General features: G+C 49.1%; 1 protein-coding gene across 1 annotated transcript in view; it reads left to right on the forward strand.

Annotated features, from left to right (window-relative positions):
- The window catches only part of LOC139226900 (forkhead box protein N1-like), a 73,373-nt gene that overhangs the window by 16,317 nt on the left and 41,434 nt on the right, over positions 1-15,622 (forward strand). The window contains exon 3 of the mRNA XM_070857994.1: positions 7,567-7,730. Within this exon, the coding sequence (XP_070714095.1) occupies positions 7,567-7,730 (164 nt within the window). The remainder of the gene's footprint in view (positions 1-7,566; positions 7,731-15,622) is intronic.

A 15,622-nucleotide genomic window follows, 5' to 3' on the forward strand; every position in this document is an offset into this window, starting at 1 on the left:
ATCTAGAAGGCGATGAGGAAAAAGAAAATTCACTCAGACAGTTGTCAGGATCTGGAACGCTCGACCTGGAAAGGCGGTGGAGCTGATTCCATCGATAATTTAAAGGGAGTTGGGCAGATACTGGAGGATGAGGAACTGACAGGGTCACAGACAAAAAGCGGGATATGGGACTGAGCACAACAGCTCTTTCAGAGAGCTGGCACAGGCACGATGGGCCGAATGGCCTCCTGCTGTGCTGCAAGTTTCTGTGATTCTAAATGAAACATGGTACATGGTCTCCTTGCCTGAGTGGGTCAGCACATTACCCTTTCATCTCTTGTAGTGAGCCTTGAACCCAATCTGACTGATGGGATCCAATCTCTGGTCTGCGAGGGGTCAGGGTCCTGTGTGAGATGGGTTGAAGCAGTCTCAGTCCAGGTTCTGACGGGCATGAGCCCATTGGCACAGAAGTGCTGCAAAACTTGGACCGACACTCGGAGCCCAATCAAATACCAAATACCTGTGGGATTAGGAGTATACATCTGCAGTGAGGCACGTTAATAAGGCAGTGCAGACTAAGCTTTGCTCCACACTTCAATTGGGCCTGCTTGGTGGGACTTGTACAGGTTTCCATTAGCGTGTTTTACTGAGCTAATGAACATTGTTTGATGTTTCCACAACAACAGCTTATCATTAATACAGTGCCACTCAAGTGGGAGAATTGGAATGCTTTAGAGCAGGGAGAAGATGCCAAGCAAAAGGTTCAGGGCAGTCCAAAGACTGAGTTGAGGAGAGGTTCTGAAGATACTTTTGAAGAAGAGAGAGAACTATAAAGAGATACTGTAAAAAAAAATAATTCTGAGCTCCCCATTCTGCAAACTCTGCTTGCTTACTAAGAGGGGTTGGAGATCACCATCAGTTTCACCATATTAGGTTTTCCAGTATTGCTGTGAAGAAAACACTCTTCAGTTCTGGGCACCACACCAGGAGGGATGACAATGACTTGGAGAGGGTGCAGAGGAGTGTACTAGAATGGCACCAGGGATGAGGGACTTTAGTTATTTGGACAGACTATTGCAGGGCTACGGGGAAAGAGCAGAGAAATGGGGCTAAGTGAGCTTTCGTAGAACCGGCAAAGACCTCCTGTGCTCCATGATTCTATCTGACCTGGTAGATTTCTTTAGTTCCTCCTTGTCCTCATTATGCCCTATACTCTTCAAGCCCCTTACGCAGCACACACTGGATTGGCCACCCTGCTCGCAGACTTCTGTCAACACTGCTAGGTTCGCTGTCCACTTGAGTGGAGAATGACTTTCCTAAAGATGGGGTTGTGCTCCTGCTCTGCCCTTCGATAAGCTTTCTCTCCACTCCTTCTCATCACACAATACCAATACTCATGAAAGCCATGCATTGCAAGATTGACATTTGTCATGTGGATAATGTCACATGGGTGAGCCAGCAATATACTATATTAGTCTGGCATAACGTTGCATAGAATGTGCAGCACACAAACTGTCTGTTATAGTCATAGTTTCCAATTAATTATAATTGAAATTACACTGTGTAAAACTTAGCATGTGAATACCTGACATCTTTTTTTGCTATTTTATGTTATTTGAAAATAGTTAGGTAATTTCTGTGTTAAAATAGCAAGTGGATTTCACACAAATTCATTAAGCATTCATACACATTCATCTTACACAAAATCATTTTACTGTCGATGAATTTAAACAAATAAAAGTTTTGGGGTAGAGTAATGTACCACTGCAGGAAAGGTTAATCTGACAGTACTGTCATTTTATCTGCACAGAACCCTTTCGCCCACAGTGCCAGATTATGGCCCTCAGCTACTGATCTGACACATGTCGGTTATATAATAGGAAATAAAACTGGTCATTTACTGCCAGTTGAATCTGTCCCAGGATCAAGTGATGCAGCAGTCTCTCTGCTCCTTTCGAATTTATATGGATGTGATTTTGTGTTTCTGTTGAGGCGGCTGATGGCATTAAATTGTAGCTTTCTTTTTTAGCCGGCTGCAATTAAATGCACCAGAGAATTAATGCACCAGAGGAGTGAGCTTCAGTGGGCTGGTAGGGAATTTTTTCCCTATCAGGCATTCCCAGTAAACCGCTGTGTATTCTCACCGGATATACCGGCAGTAACTGCATTGTTATAGCTTGCTGTGAACACTATGGGCTAGAACCTCCACTTTTTTTGCCTGCTTAACACCCACTTAACACCCATTTTACCGCTGAAGCGAGGTCGAACGCCCATATAGTGACCATTTTGACACAAAATGGAAACTGACGGGCATTTTTAGGAAACCTATCGCTGAGCGTTATTTTCCCCATGTGCTTAACGCCGGAAAAAAATATTACCGCCCGCCCCTTGTTTTGGGCGGAATCATCAGAATGGGCAAAATCAACGGCCATTATATCGCCCAGCGTTACTTTCTGCAATGATTTAACGCCGAGATTCAATATTATCGCCCGTCCACTTTTTTTTGTCGTAAAGAGCATATTTACTGAAACTAGTGGCCATGAGATCGCCCAGCGTCACTTTCACCACCTCGCTCACATATCGCCCACAATATCGCTCGCCCAAAAAACTGCCCACAAAAAGTGGAACTAACTGGAACTAATCACAGCGTTAGGGACTCGACATCACTGAAGGAATGCTCCACTGCATTATGTGCCCAATGTAAGACATGACAGACTGATGAGGAGGACCAGACATTACACCCCCCGCAAGTACAAGGAGAAGCATTCTTACCTTGACTTGTCCGACACCATCTGCCTTCGGAGACTGCGCTTCCACAAAGAGGTTATCACCGAGGTATGCCAGCTGATAAGGGCAGATCTGCAGCCTGCCAGCACCATCAGTACTGCACTGTCCATCGAGGTCAAAGTCACCACGGCACTGTCGTTCTATGCCTCGAGTTCTTTTCAGGCCACAGCTGGAGACATTTGCGGACTTTCTCAGCATGCCACACATCGCTACATTAGACAGGTCACGCAAGCAGGAGGACTTGATTAGCTTCCCTATGACCAGGGAGGCACAGAGTGAGAGGGCTCTAGGATTCTCCAGAATTGCAAACATCCCCAAGGTGCAGGGAGCAATGGACTGTACGCACAGCGCAATGTGGGCACCTTTTCAGGATGCAGAGTTTTCAGGAACCACAAGGGATTCCACTCCCTGAATGTCCACCTGGTTATCGACCACCAGCAAATTATACTGGCAGTGAATTCTCAATTTCCGGGCAGCATCCATGATACTCACATCCTGCGTGAGAGCACTGTATCTGACTTGTTTAACAATCAGCCACAAGGTCAATGCTGGATGCTTGGTGACAAAGAATATGGCCTCGCCACCTGGCTGATGACCCCCCTGCGTGACACCCACACCGAAGCCGAGAGGTGATACAACGAGAGCCACAGAGCAACTTGCAATATCGTGGAGAAAACCATTAGAGTGCTGAAGCAGCACTTTAGATGCCTGGACCACTCAGGAGGCGAGCTCCAATACCACCCTGAGCAAGGAGCTCAATTCATGGTGGTGTGCACCATGCTGCACAATTTGGCTATCAGGAGGGGACAAGAATTGCCTGATGAGTCTGACAGTCCACCTCACCAGAGAGAGGAAGAGAAGGACGAGGAAGTGGACGCTGACATCGGCCCAGACAATCAGGCTGATGCTGAAGCCATGCCCCCGCCCCCCTGTAGACCGCATGAAAGGGCCCATGGTGGCATGGTAGTTGCAAGAGCCTTACGTCAGGAGCTCATCAATGAGCGCTTTGTCTGAATGAACGTTGGTGGTATTTACAAGGCTGACACACTGCTGGGTGTGCAGGTCATACATCAATGGTGGGCATCACCTTGGTGACAGTTAAAGTTTAAGTTGATTGAAGTTAAGTGTAATTATACCCTTTGATGTTAAGGAATCACCAGCGTGTGACGGTGCAGCTATCTGCGCAATGCGCTACAAGGTTTTGTTAAATAAAAAACATTTAAACTGAACATTAGTCTGAAGTCATCAGTATTTTTGTACAAACAAACCCTTCCCCCCCCCCACCCCAACCCCCGCTTCTCCTCCCACCTCTACCCCTTCCCCTTCCCCTCCTGACTCCAAGCCGCCTGGCCGAGGAGTTCCTTCATTGGGGGGGGGCGAGGGGGTGGGGGGTGGGACGGCTGAAACGCTGCTTGGACGGATACAGGAGAGGACGGTCCCGAGGTGGGAACGTGCTCCGAGCCAGAAGCAAAATGTTGCTGCTGGCTCTCGTGTGTGGTTGGCAATGGGGGTGCAGCACCTTGGGGTGCAGTGCCGTGCTCCGGGACCACTGGGAGCCCTCTGTCACCAGTGTTCCTGGCTACCAGCTCCAGGGCCTCCTCCACCCCTTCCATGTCATGTATTATTTGTTGGACTAAAACTCAGTGCCAACGATGTTCTTGGTGCTTAGTGGGCTTTTTGCTGCTGGTGAATCTCCCGCGTGCCTCCCACCACAGCCACACAAGCACACACCACAGCCACACACGCTTTCAGTGCCTCTGAGCTCCCCCTCTCTCTGTCTCCTCTTCTGCGCACGTCATGATGACCCTTGACCTCCTGAATCGCGGGAATCGAGCGTTGCCATGCCGTTGCTAAGGACGGCCACACTTTATGACAGAAGGTCAAAAAAATTTAATACTACTGCCCATTTCATATCGCTCGCGGTAACACCCATTTTCAAAAATGGAGACTAGGTGCTTTGAGAATGGGTGAGAAGCCGGCGATCTGAAGACCCCTTTTTACCGCCCACGCCTGGAACAACGCCCATTTTTGGGCGATAACCACAAAAGTGGAGGTTCTAGCACTACGACCTACAGTGCACAGGCCATCACTGCCCCTGCAGTACTTGCTGTTCACCTAAACAAACAGCCAAAACAGATTAAAATTGAGCCCGTGTCTATATTGTCAAACAAAATTGATACGTTGATCCTGTGCTTTGTAAATAGAGTACAAAAGCCATAAGTTATGCTAAACCGATATAAAACACGGGTTGGGCCCCAGCTGCAGTATTGTGTCCAATTCTGGGCACCACACTTTAGAAAGGGTGTGAAGGCCTTGGAGAGGGTGCAGAAGAAATTTACTAGAACGGTTCAAGGAAGGAGGGATTACAGTTATGTGGGTACAAGGTAGTGGATACAGATTTGTTAGTAGCCTTCAAAAGGGAATTGGATAAATATAATCATAGAACGGTTACAGCACAGAGGGAGGCCATTCGACCCGTCGAGCCTGTGCCGGCTCTCTGCAAGAGCACCTCAGCCAGCCCCACTCCCCCGCCCTTTCCCCAGATCCCTGCAAATGTTTTCCTTCAGGCACTTATCCAATTTCCTTTTGAAAGCCGCGATTGAGTCTGCCTCCACCACCCTCTCAGGCCGCGCATTCCAGATCCTAACCACTCGCTGCGTAAAAACGTTTTCCCTCGTGTCACCTTTGGTTCTTTTGCCAATCGCCTTAAATCTGTGTCCTCTGGTTCCCGACCCTTCCACCAATGAGAACAGTTTCTCTCTCTCTATCTGTCCGGACCCCTCATGATTTTGAACACCTCGATCAAATCACCTCTCAATCAAAAAAAATACTTGAGGGAGCAAATTGTAGGGACACGGGAAAAGAGCAGGGGAGTGGGACTAACTGGATTGCTTTGCGAAAGAGCTGACGCCGACTCAATGGGCTGAATGGCCTCCTGTGCTGTACAATTCTATGATCCAGTGATTTGGAGGCAATCATCTAATCTGGGGTTCAACTGTTTAACTGTTTGGATCTTGCAACTGATGATGTTGTATAATTCCATTGGAGAGACTACACTGTGTCTGGCTTCCATTCTTCTATGTGTGATTGTGGAAATGGTTGAGAAGTTGCCGCTACTGTGTTCATCCTTTCGATGGAGTGTCAAAGTAACTGACAGCAAATTGCACATCCTAGTAAAATTAATTAAGGCCTAGGGCTTGAATTACAAGTTGGTCTCCAGTCAAAAGCTCCGAAACGCAATACCTTGCAGCTGACAAGGAGCTCCATCACAGGGAGCCTAGATTGAACTTGGTGTTTGGTTAGACCGGCTGTAAACGTTTTATGAAGCATTTGTCAGTTTGCACAATATCGAATATCGGCGGACAGGAGTGCATAAACCACAGCATTGTCCTCACTTGGCAAATCACCAAATGGCTATTAGGCATTGCAAGTCATGCAGTAACGATGGAACAGATATTACTGTCATCTGGCTAATACTTTCTACAGCATGTCCTTCCCCCCACCCACCCCTCCTCTCCGCAAGTTCTACAGGTGATAGAAGTTCTCCAGTGGCTCACCCAAATGGCTAATCTTTGTGTAAGCCTAGTGGTGGCAGGCTGTTTGAGGGTAGCACATAATCTAACTCTGACTCTGTCCTCAATCAGCACTCACACACAAGGCTGTCCTGGTCGTTCAGTGAATGGCTGAGCCAGAAATGTCCTCTGCTCAATACCCAGTCTGCTCAGTTAGCTGATATCAGCACAGCGAAGGGAACTTACACCGAGTATCCAGCACAGAAACAGGCCATTCGCCCCCCCCTGCTCCGTGCCGAGTGTCCGGCCCCCCCCCCCCGCTCCGTGCCGAGTGTCCGGCCCCCCCCGCTCCGTGCCGAGTGTCCGGCCCCCCCGCTCCGTGCCGAGTGTCCGGCCCCCCCGCTCCGTGCCGAGTGTCCGGCCCCCCCCGCTCCGTGCCGAGTGTCCGGCCCCCCCGCTCCGTGCCGAGTGTCCGGCCCCCCCGCTCCGTGCCGGGGTTTATGCTCCACACCAGCCCCCTCCCATCCTCTCTATCTCCCCCCATCACCATATCCTTCTATTCCTTTCTCCCCCATGTGTTTATCCAGCCTCCCCTTAAATATATCGATACTATTCACCTCAACCCCTCCCTGTGGCAGCGAGTTCCACATTCTCACCCCTCTCTGGGTAAAGAAATTTCTTCTGAATTCCCTATTGGATTTATTAGTGTCTATCTTATATTGAAGGTGCTGAGTTTTGAACAATTAGCCAAGGTGCCCATTCCTGATCACTATCCAGTGAGCCTGGTTAGAAACGCATGGTGGATGTTGGGTGAGGACAGAATCTCGTTCCACTGTGTTGCCCATTGTAATCAAATAGTTCACACTTGAATAGTGGCCATTTGGACACGGGAACACCACCTCCTCCACGTTCCCCTCCCAGTCACACATCATCCTGACTGGGAAATATATCGGCCGTTCCTGCATTGTCGCTGGGTCACAATCCTGGAACTCCCTCCCTAACAGCACTGTGGGAGCACCTTCACCACACGGACTGCAGCGGTTCAAGAAGGGGGCTCACCACCACCTTCTCAAGGGGCAATTAGGGATGGGCAATAAATGCCAGCCTTGCCAGCCATGCCCACATCCCAGGAATGAATTTTAAAAAGTGGCAGAGTTCTGGTCCCTGTGGAAGTGTACTCCAGCAAGATATCAATACATCTGAAAAAGGAACAGAAGGGGAAAAAAATCTGACAAAAAAATGTTTTGTATGATAAATAAAAGTGACCTCCTTCCTTATTTAACAACAGGTTTTCTGGCGAATCAGACTCTGCAAATTGAACAGCTGCCAGTACTGTGTGCTGCACCCCATGGTCAAACAGACATGAACTACATGCCAGGATTATTGGATAGCGACTCTCTCCTTAACCAGCCACAGGGCGACATCCAGCAGGAATTACAACTTCTACACACCGTGAGTTCTTCACTTTACATTTCTATTCTGGCACACCAGCTTTTCCAATCCCTCGTCTGCCTGGGTTGTTCACGTGGACGTCCCTGTCGGCTCGCTCAGCAGGGGCTCTGCAGGCTGAGATGTCCCCAATCAATTGCTCATCCCCATCTCCTGGACTCGGGAAGTCAGGCATTCAATTCCTGTGCGGCACTGTTCACAGCAGCTCACATGATTCGAACAGGAAATGTAACCAGTGTTGGACTCAAGATCTAGTGCTGGCACAGGGGTGAGCATTGTTAGGATTCTGTAAAACCTGCAGTTCACAGTGAGTATCTTAACTAGTGCATGAATTCACTGTGTCAGCCGTAGCTCAGTGGGTAGCACTCTCACCTATGAGTTGGAAGGTTGTGGGTGCAAGTCCCACTCCAGGGCTGGAATTTTGCCGGCAGTGAGAGGGTGGGATCAGAAGCTGGTCTGCAGCCCCGACATCAAGCGGCGGGGGAGGCAATTAACATCATTAACAGCTTGTTAAAACGTACTTAAACAGCATTTTACCATGTACTTACCATTTTTCCAGCATTTTGACGAGGTTCACGGCGCTCAGGGATCACGTCAGGTAAGTAGATTGGGTTTTCAATGACTCTCCATCCCTCTGAATAATTGACAGCTGCAAATGTGGTATAAAAGCTACCATTTTGCAGCTGTTAACGTTCCAATCTTAGAAGCTGGAGCCTTCAGGACTTCTATGCAGTTTTTGGAAGTGTTTGGAGTAAACTCTATCCACTGTCACCTCCTTCGAGCAACCTCTCTCACCATTGACAGATCGCTTCTATCATCTCAATTTCAGCTGCCATCTATTCCATCAGCATCGGTGCCCTTGAAAAAAATCTCACTTTGGTCCTCAGAATTCCACCACGATCAGCCCCAACACCAGCATCACCAGGCAGATCAGCAGCACCAACAACAACACCAACCTTCTCCGCAATCACCTGATGCTACACAAGACACAGAGCATCAGCACCTAACCACATTGCTGCCCAGGAGGCCAGGGATGGCCTTACCATGGCCAGATTGACTTCACTTGATGCTGGACACCCTGGCTGCCACATGATGTGCAAAGTTGGCACCACGGCATACCAACACCATAAAGCATCCCTAGAATGCCCAAGTCATTCCTTTCACACTCATCGCCATTGCGGGAGGTGTCATTATGTCTCACCATTCACTATAACTCACTGAGCTATTTCCAAAGGTGCACACAAATCTATCCAAGAAGGCAAAGTTTTGAAAATAAAGATTTCAATGTTTGACAACACATTACCAGAAACTTTATATGAACATTGGCTAAAAGACCCAAGTCCCTACCCTTGTATGTTGTTAATTGGTATGATTGGACAAGGATGAGGGTGAGTGTGAGGGGTGGCTAGTGAGATGGGAATGTGATGATGTAGAGAGAGAGAGAGGGATGGATGGAGGTGCAAGGTAAGTTGGTGTGAGTAAGGATGTGCAGGAGTAGGGTAGGGAAGGGGATGTGATGAGTGACACAGCAGGATGAGGTGAGTGTGGTTTGCAGTAACGTTTCTGATCCACTGAGATCATTGAAAGGTTTGCCGCACTGTAGCCTGGTCCTCCTGCCCACATCCCTGCTTGTGCTCTCCTGTGCAATGTGCAACCAGGCTGCGTTGGTCTCCTTGGGAGGTCTCTCTACCCACTGGAAGGGAAGAGAACCTCTCTGTGTGCTGTGACTTCCTCTATAAGCATCTGGAGGGAGTCATGGAAGAGCCTGGGTGCAGCTGTGTCCCTCTGTGCAGATTGCCAGTGTTTGCAGCACCTCAATGCTGCAGAACACGGACAGCACAACTGTCAAAATCAGCGTGGACATGGTCCCTTTAAGGAATCTGGCTGATGACGTGTTATTTTCACAGAGCGGGGTCGCAACCCGCCACCAACCCCGGCTGCACTTGGTCGGCAAAATCGTGGCCCAGGAGACTCAAGCACAAGATCCGCGCTGACACTCCTGGTGCCGGACCAAGGAAGTGCTGCACTGTTGGAGGTGCTGCCTATCGGGCGAGACGTTAAACCGAGGCCCCGTCTGCCCTCTTAGATTGGATGTAAAAGATCCCATGGCCACTATTTAAAGAGCAGGAAACATGACAATATCTGTTTTTCTCCATACATAAAATTGCAGGAGTATGTGGGTTTGAAACAGAGAATGCAATTTAATGAGTGAGTTGTTAGTGACGGGGAAAGTAGACATTCTCTCATTACTTGTAACGGGGTTTAAGCCCCAGTCACTGGAGGGCTCACGGCAGTGTGAAGAAAGTGAACTTCAGAAATTGAGGCTACGCATTGAGTTTGGTTAACACGGCTGTGTGAGATTCATCATCTGTTTTAACAGCGGCGTTAACATCAAAATACTGGATAAAGGAAACATAGAAACATAGAAACATAGAAAATAGGTGCAGGAGTAGGCCATTCAGCCCTTCTAGCCTGCACCGCCATTCAATGAGTTCATGGCTGAACATGAAACTTCAGTACCCCCTTCCTGCTTTCTCGCCATAACCCTTGATCCCCCGAGTAGTAAGGACTTCATCTAACTCCCTTTTGAATATATTTAGTGAATTGGCCTCAACTACTTTCTGTGGTAGAGAATTCCACAGGTTCACCACTCTCTGGGTGAAGAAGTTTCTCCTCATCTCGGTCCTAAATGGCTTACCCCTTATCCTCAGACTGTGACCCCTGGTTCTGGACTTCCCCAACATTGGGAACATTCTTTCTGCATCTAACCTGTCTAAACCCGTCAGAATTTTAAACGTTTCTATGAGATCCCCTCTCATTCTTCTGAACTCCAGTGAATACAAGCCCAGTTGATCCAATCTTTCTTGATAGGTCAGTCCCGCCATCCCGGGAATCAGTCTGGTGAACCTTCGCTGCACTCCCTCAATAGCAAGAATGTCCTTCCTCAAGTTAGGAGACCAAAACTGTACACAATACTCCAGGTGTGGCCTCACCAAGGCCCTGTACAACTGTAGCAACACCTCCCTGCCCCTGTATTCAAATCCCCTCGCTATGAAGGCCAACATGCCATTTGCTTTCTTAACCGCCTGCTGTACCTGCATGCCAACCTTCAATGACTGATGTACCATGACACCCAGGTCTCGTTGCACCTTCCCTTTTCCTAATCTGTCACCATTCAGATAATAGTCTGTCTCTCTGTTTTTACCACCAAAGTGGATAACCTCACATTTATCCACATTATACTTCATCTGCCATGCATTTGCCCACTCACCTAACCTATCCAAGTCACTCTGCAGCCTAATAGCATCCTCCTCGCAGCTCACACTGCCACCCAACTTAGTATCATCTGCAAATTTGGAGATACTGCATTTAATCCCCTCGTCTAAATCATTAATGTACAATGTAAACAGCTGGGGCCCCAGCACAGAACCTTGCGGCACTCCACTAGTCACTGCCTGCCATTCTGAAAAGTACCCGTTTACTCCTACTCTTTGCTTCCTGTCTGACAACCAGTTCTCAATCCACATCAGCACACTACCCCCAATCCCATGTGCTTTAACTTTGCATTGGGATGTGTTAAACTATGCTACAGTATCAACAACTATTGTTCGCTAAGCTTTCCTCGACTTACAGGAGGGGGGAGATATTCCCATTTACAAGTGACGCAGTATATAACCTCAGTATCTTCTTAGACAGTCCCTCGGGGTCGAGGGTGACTTGTTTCCACACTAACACCAGTTCTCAGGTGACTGATGACCCCAATGCGGGACCCACAGTCTCTGTCACAGATGGGGTAGACGGTGGTTGGAGGGACGGGTAGGTGGGGGGCTTGGGTTGCCGTGCGCTCCTTCCGCTGTCTGCGCTTGGCTTCCATGTGCTCCCGGCAAAGAGACTCGAGGTGCTCGGTGCCTCCCCGGATGCTTCTCATCCACTTTGAGCAGTCTCAGGCCAGGGATTCCCAGGTATCAGTGGGGCTGTAGCACTTTTTCAAGGAGGCTTTGAGGGTGTCCTTGAGGCATTTCCTCTGCCCACCTGGGGCTCGCTTGCCGTGTCGGAGCTCTGAGTAGAGCGCTTGTTTCTAGTATCGGGCATGCAGACGATGTGGCCCGTCCATCGGAGCTGATTGAGTGTGCTCAGTGCTTCGATGCTGGGGATGTTGGCCTGAACGAGAACACTAACATTGGTGCATCTATCCTGTCAATGGATCTGCAGGATTTTGCGGAGGCAGCGTTGGTGGTATTTCTCCAGTGCTTTGAGGTGTCTACTGTACATGGTCCATGTCTCTGAGCCATATAGGAGGGCGGGTATCACCACTGCCATGTAGACCATGAGCTTGGTGCCAGGTTTGAGGTCCTGGTCTTCAAACACTCTCTTCGTCAGGCGACCGAAGGCTGCACTGGCGCACTGAGGGCGGTGTTGGACTTCATCATCTGCATCTGCCCTTGTTGACAGTAGGCTCCCGAGGTATGGAAAATGGTCCACGTTGTCCAAGGCGTTGTCGTGGATCTTGATAATCAGGATGCAGTGCTGTGCAAGTTGGTCGAGAACCTTGGTCTTATGGATGTTTAGTGTAAGGCCTATACTCTTGTACGCTTCGGTGAAAGTGTCAACGATGGTTTGGAGTTTGATCTCCGAGTGTGCGCAAATGCAAGCGTTGTCTGCATACTGTAATACTACAAACCTCAGTATCATCATCATAGGCAGTCCCTTGGAATCGAGGAAGAATTGTTTCCACTCTTAAAATGAGTCCTTAGGTGACTTAACAGTCCAATATGGGAGCCACAGTCTCTGTCACAGGTGGGACAGACAGTGGTTGAGGGAAAGGGTGGGTGGGGAGTCTGGTTTGCCGCACGCTCCTTCCGCTGCCTGCGCTTGCTTTCTGCATGCTCTCGGTGACGAGACTCGAGGTGCTCAGCGCCCTCCCGGATGCACTTCCTCGGCTTAGGGCGGTCTTTGGCCAGGGACTCCCAGGTGTCGGTGGGGATGTTGCACTTTATCAGGGAGGCTTTGAGGGCTGTATGGCTGACTAGAATAACAACTATCATTGTACATTCAGGTGGTGAAGCCAGATAATGGGGTGAGGAGTAGCAGTGATTTGCAGTATTTGTGAATGGGGCATTGGGTCGTTCTGTGTTCCATGGCCTGTCCCGGGTGACCACAGGCGCACGCTGGAGAGTTTTTCATTCTCCGTCTGAGCAGCGAGTACCGGCCCCGCCACGGGTTTGTGCGGCTGCGGATTAGAGTTGACCATGAGCCGAGCGGGAGATTGAAGCCAGAGATCTGCCACAGGTGTAACCTCAGTGGTCCTGGTCACAGAAATGAAGGCAAGACTCAGCCTGACTGTGACACTCCGCGGTGGTGCGGCAATGTAGCTGAAGCGTTAGACGCTGCTGTGGGAACTGAGCAAATCATGATTAATAGCGAGATTTATCCCTTGCCTTCAAAGTATCTGTAACGTGAAGTCCACTTGCAGTGATTGACTTTCTGAATAAACATCAAGGGTGGCATCAGCAGACAATGAGTAATCTGAAATAAGCTTTCAGAACCTGGAAAAAAACTCACTGACACCAGGAAAACTCACTGACAGGAGCTCAGCACTTGTCTCATTCCCATTAAGGCCAAAAAAATGCCTTCAACCCTGTCACCCTGAGTTCTTCATAAAAGCAGCGCTATTCTGTCCAAACTTTCAAACGTTGTTTTGGCTCAAACAACAGAATTTGTTGTGTTTGCACAAGTTCCAGTTACCTCGACATATTCGGAGAAACCGTGGAACGGGGGCTTTTACAACAGAGAGTTCGCTTGACAAAAAGAAGAATGACATCACTTGGAAGTTGGCACAGTGAGAGCGAGCAGTGACTTGCCGTGTCCTGCCGCAGACCACCGCCAGGGGGCAGCGTGCAGCTCAGGGGCACTGCCACCGTACTCTGCTTCACCTTTCATCGGCACTGCCTCCTTCTCCATCACGGCCACAATTACTGCGAGCTGTGGGTGTTTGCACGGCTCAGCCACAAACTCCGGATTCTGACGGTGCAAAAACACAATTGTGGCTGGCAGTGTGAGATAGAGAACCTCAGCTAAGTAGCATGCTCTTCCTTATCTCTACCTGTTTTGTAATCTTGTAATGCCCAGGTTTCTGCATTCTCCCCGATATCTATTATATGTAACGCTGTATGTCATAGTTACATTACATAGAATGTGATTGTACAGCACAGAAGGAGGCCATCGCCCAACTGGTACATCACAGAATCATAGAAACTTACAGCACAGAAGGAGGCCATTCGGCCCATCGTGTCCGCGCCGGCCGACCAAGAGCTACCCAGCCTCATCCCATTTCCCAGCTCTGGGTCCATAGCCCTGTGGGTTACGGCACTTCAGGTGCACATCCAGGTACTTTTTAAAGTGGTGAGGGTTTCTGCCTCTACCACCCTTTCAGGCAGTGAGTTCCAGACCCCCACCACCCTCTGGGTGAAAATAATGTCCCCTCAAATCCCCTTTAAACCTCCTACCAATTACTTTAAATCTATGTCTATGCCCCTTGGTTGTTGACCCCTTTGCTAAGGGAAATAGGATCTTCCCATGCACTCTATTCAGGCCCCTCATAATTTTATACACCTCAATAAGGTCTCCCCTCAGCCTCCTCTGTTCCAAAGAAAACAAACCCCAGCCAAAACAAAATTTGACACTGAGCCACATATCGAGACATTAGAACAGGAAAGAGGTTTTAAGGAGCGTCTTAAAGGAGGAGAGAGAGGCGGAGAGGTTTAGGGAGGGAGTTCCAGAGCTTGGGGCCCAGGCAGCTGAAGGTACGGCCACCGATGGTGGAGCGATTACAATCAGGGATGGTCGAGGCCAGAATTGGAGGAGCGCAGAGATCGCGGGGGATTGTGGGGCTGGAGGAGGTTACAGAGATAGGGAACGGTGAGGCCACGGAGGGGTTTGAAAACAAGGATGAAAATTTTAAATTTGAATTGTTGCCGGACCGGGAGCCAATGTGGGTCAGCGAACACAGGGTGGGTGAACGGGACTTGGTGCGAATTAAGATACAGGCTGAAGAGTTTTGGACGCGTTCAGGTTTATGGAACGTGGAAGATGGGAGGCCGGCCAGGAGAGTGTTGGAATAGTCGAGTCTAGCGGTAACAATGCTTTGGATGAGGATTTCAGCAGCAGATGAACTGAGAGAAGGACAGAGACGGGCAATGTTACGGATACATACACATGAAAAAAGACACTTGGATGAGATACCAAAATGCAGCTGGCATCAGTGAAACTACCTCAGCCGAGGCGGGGAAAAGGCTGAGGGAAAATACTGAACCATTGCAGTTAACCTACTTTAGATTTTTCAGTGTGCTGTTTCTATGCTGGGCTTGCGCTAACTCTAACTGGAAGTTTTCTGCCAAAAGCGACTCATTGTAGTCTGAGACACTTTATCTCTGACTGAAATTCCGGGCCTGCTCCACTCAAGCTTTCGGAATATAGCCAGCGGCCACCACTGGAAAGGTACGGGAACTTTTCTACGATTCCGCGAGCTGTTGTACCCCTCTCCCCCAGGACTGACCCAAGGGCCTCGACCAGTGAGGAAGATGGCCTGAATTAGATTGGTTCTGTCGGGCGAGCTGCCTGTGGAGGCCTGACCAGGGCTGGCGACATGCCCTGAATGTTTAGCTGAGACCCGAGATCCAATTTTTTGCGTTCCTTGGCTCTCCATCTTGACCATGTTCCCTGCGTCCATTTCTCACATTAAATGCAGCCAGACGGATTTTCTAGGCCCAGAAATGAGTTACTCCAGGACAGGAAGACCAGATTGAAACTGATAAATGTCCCATTTCTTTATTAATGTTCAACAGATACTATACATTACACTGTATACCAGAACTATACGGTGGGCTGGCTAAAGA

This window comes from Pristiophorus japonicus, chromosome 16 (assembly GCF_044704955.1).
Source record: "Pristiophorus japonicus isolate sPriJap1 chromosome 16, sPriJap1.hap1, whole genome shotgun sequence".
Taxonomy (NCBI): Eukaryota; Metazoa; Chordata; class Chondrichthyes; family Pristiophoridae; genus Pristiophorus; species Pristiophorus japonicus.